A 2,982-nucleotide genomic window follows, 5' to 3' on the forward strand; every position below is an offset into this window, starting at 1 on the left:
CGGTTCAGCTGAGGATCTGGCAGGTGTCAGTCTCACCTGGATCAAGTAATGGCTGCTGATTTGTTCAGGGAGACCTTGAGGAATCTGGTATTAGCATCTTAGATGTTGCTTGAGTGTCTGGCTTTGAGTCAATTTGGTGTGCTTGCCTGTCAACCTGGCCTGAGCTTCTCTGGTCTTTGCCTCTCCTGTAACCTGAAATGGGAAAATATTACCCCTGTAAGGAGCAGCTAGGCTGAGCTGGGCATGTAGTGTTCTGCTGCCAGGTCCCTTGGCACAGTGGGATAGATGGGGAGGGGAGCCCTGTGTTTCTGCTATGGAGAGAGCCTTGTTGGAGGGGGCTGGTCTTGCACCCCAAACAGTGCCAGTAGCTGATGCTTGAGAGAGCATCAGAGATTCTTGTGCTAAGCCAGCTTGATTAGTAATTTGAAAAAGTCAGATGCTTCACATCAAGTTTGCATCCAGCTTTGTTGCAAATATAAACGTTGATTGGCTTGGTGAAACCTGATCTGTGAGTTTCATTAGAAAGCTGTTTTGGGTGACATAGCAAAAGTGGTTTTATTAAGTCTAGGTTTGGGTTTCTTACCCTGTAGTCAGGACAAAGCTGGCTCACAAGGTGACAGTTATTCTGAATCCTTTGATACCAGTGTGTGAAGTCTCCAGTTGTCTGAGTTGGGGATCTTGATTTCTCCCTGTAACACCAAGTTGTGAAAGTGTGTCTTCAGCCTTTAATTCTGAATTGTTTGGTTTGTTTTTTGTATTTAAAGCTGATAGCATAAGTTACAGGAGTCAAACGGGGCTGGTGATAGTGACAGCCAGCATAGTCTGTGCTTTGGTGTACTCTCAGATATCAACTGACTTTGGGAGCCATGAATGTTAATGAACTTGAAAGCTTTGCACAGAAATGTATGGTTTTGGGGATGTCCTTGCTTTCAAAACTCTCTCTGAAGCCAAAGGGAACAGGCTATCTTACAGGAAAACATAACGTGTTTTCTTAAGGGACTAATTCTTACTGTCAGGCCTTCACTAAGCCTTGAAAACCTGTTTGTCAGTTTGAGGTGGCAGTGACGATGGGGAGTATTTCTGAAAGTGTTTGCTGACTCCTTACGCTTTTCTTCTCCCTTTGCCTTCTGCATAACTTGCACGTAAGATCTTACTAGTCTTCTGAGGGAGAGGAAGGAAGGCCTTGGGTCTTGCCTGTCCTGATTTTGGCAGCAGCTGCTTCATTGGTCACCACAGGTGTATTCACTGTGATCGAGATGTGGCAGTGGAAAGAAAGGCTTTTAGTTCTGCCTGATCATTACATAGTTTGTTTTTCTGCCATGTGTAGAGATTCTTTTCATTGCTCTCTAATGAATTACTGCTGTGTGATTATGGTTATTGCTTATGTGTGGAGGAGGGGGGCTGTCCTCAAGTGAATTCACTTGTGCATATCAGATGTCTAAAGTGGCAGGTTCTTTAGTGAATTTTGTATTCCTTTTCCTGCAGCTTGAGTTTGATCCTGCCTTATTTTGTAAATGCAAACTGAAGGCTATTATAGTGGATTGGAGGTTGTTACAGCCTGAAAAAGGGAAGTGTGACTAGTTGCAGGTAATCTCAGGGTATGTTGGTTACTTCTAGTGCAGGTTGAAGAAGCTTGGTGAGCAGAAACAAGGTGTTTCTGCTAGGGATGGATGCTTAGCGAATAAACGTAGGAGTGATGAGAAACAAGCCTACCACAGAAGTTATGTTCTTCTTTGAATGCAGGAAAATGCTTTGAACCAAAGAGCATCAAGGAGACTGGACCTTGTCTAGTCAAATTCTAATGTGAGTTGAAACAACGCAGCTCTTTAAAGTACTTTTGTGCCTTTGTTTTTGAGTTATGGCTCCTTGAGGATCCTGCCTGAGTAATGGTGAGAACTTGGTAATCTTAACAAAAATCTCCAGTTTTTCTGGTCCTCTGTCTAGTTCTTTTGGTCCTAGAAGGCCAGATTTCCCATGGAAAATAGATGGGAGTGCAAGGAATGGAAAAAGATGTCAGAGGACAAACAACTTTATTGGCAAGATTGGTCCTTGTTCTTTAGGTTCTAGGTGTTCCAAGACAACAAACAGTATATTGTGGTGTCCTAAAACTGTTGAATATGCATAATGGCTTGTATGAAACATGAATCTCTTTCCCCTGTGAATGAAGGGTTTGGTAGACATGTTTTGTTTGCAGAGTTTCTACCTGTCCTCTCCTTTGACCTCTAGTACTGCTGACTGCAAACGAGTTGGTGTGACTGTGGTGTATTCTTAAATTGAAAATGTTTGTGTACTGATAATGCAGACTTGCATTGTTATGTCTGTCTGGAGAGGAGCTGTGGGAGTGCTGGCAGTTGGGTAGGATGTTTTTGGGATAAACTCTGCTGATATGAATGAAGATGGTATTTGTCTCCATTTGGAGTCTGCACAAGTGCAGGGAGGAGAACTCAAGTCTGGAAGAATTATGTAGTCCATGGTACAAATTTGTGATTCAGAAAGCTGAAATGAGAAATCTGTTGAACCAAATATTTTATAAAGAAATAATTAGGCCACTTCTCTCCAGTCAGACCTCAAAGATTGCTAAGTTGGCTTTGTTGTGTTCACAGGAACTGTCTAGTTGAGGAGTTAATGTTGTGTGATGGGTAAACCTGTGAACACGAAGAAGCAGGGGGAGCATGTGGATCAGTATTGCATTGCAGCTGCCTCATGGCTGTGATCGCTCTGACTTCTCTGAAGTATAAATTTGCCTTTTACATGGTGAACTTAAACTATCTCACTTGAACATCTTACCATTTTATTTCCTAGATGGGAATGATGAGCAATCCCAGCCCTTATGGCCAGCCTTATAGCCAAAATACTGGGCAACAGATTGGAACCAGTGGACTTGGGCCTCAGATGCAGAATAAAGCTGGACTGCAGAATAGCTTACCACAGTTTCCAATGGACAAGAAGCCAGTTCCTGGGGCAGGAATGGCTAACATGGTA

The 2,982-nt window shown here is 43.0% G+C and overlaps 1 protein-coding gene across 1 annotated transcript in view; it reads left to right on the forward strand.

Moving 5' to 3' along the window:
• EP300 (E1A binding protein p300) overlaps positions 1-2,982 on the forward strand; it is a 61,227-nt gene that overhangs the window by 20,725 nt on the left and 37,520 nt on the right. Inside the window, 1 exon segment of the mRNA XM_008636629.2 lies at positions 2,803-2,979. Within this exon segment, the coding sequence (XP_008634851.2) occupies positions 2,803-2,979 (177 nt within the window).

Source organism: Corvus brachyrhynchos, unplaced genomic scaffold, assembly GCF_000691975.1.
Source record: "Corvus brachyrhynchos isolate BGI_N302 unplaced genomic scaffold, ASM69197v1 scaffold56, whole genome shotgun sequence".
Taxonomy (NCBI): domain Eukaryota; kingdom Metazoa; phylum Chordata; class Aves; order Passeriformes; family Corvidae; genus Corvus; species Corvus brachyrhynchos.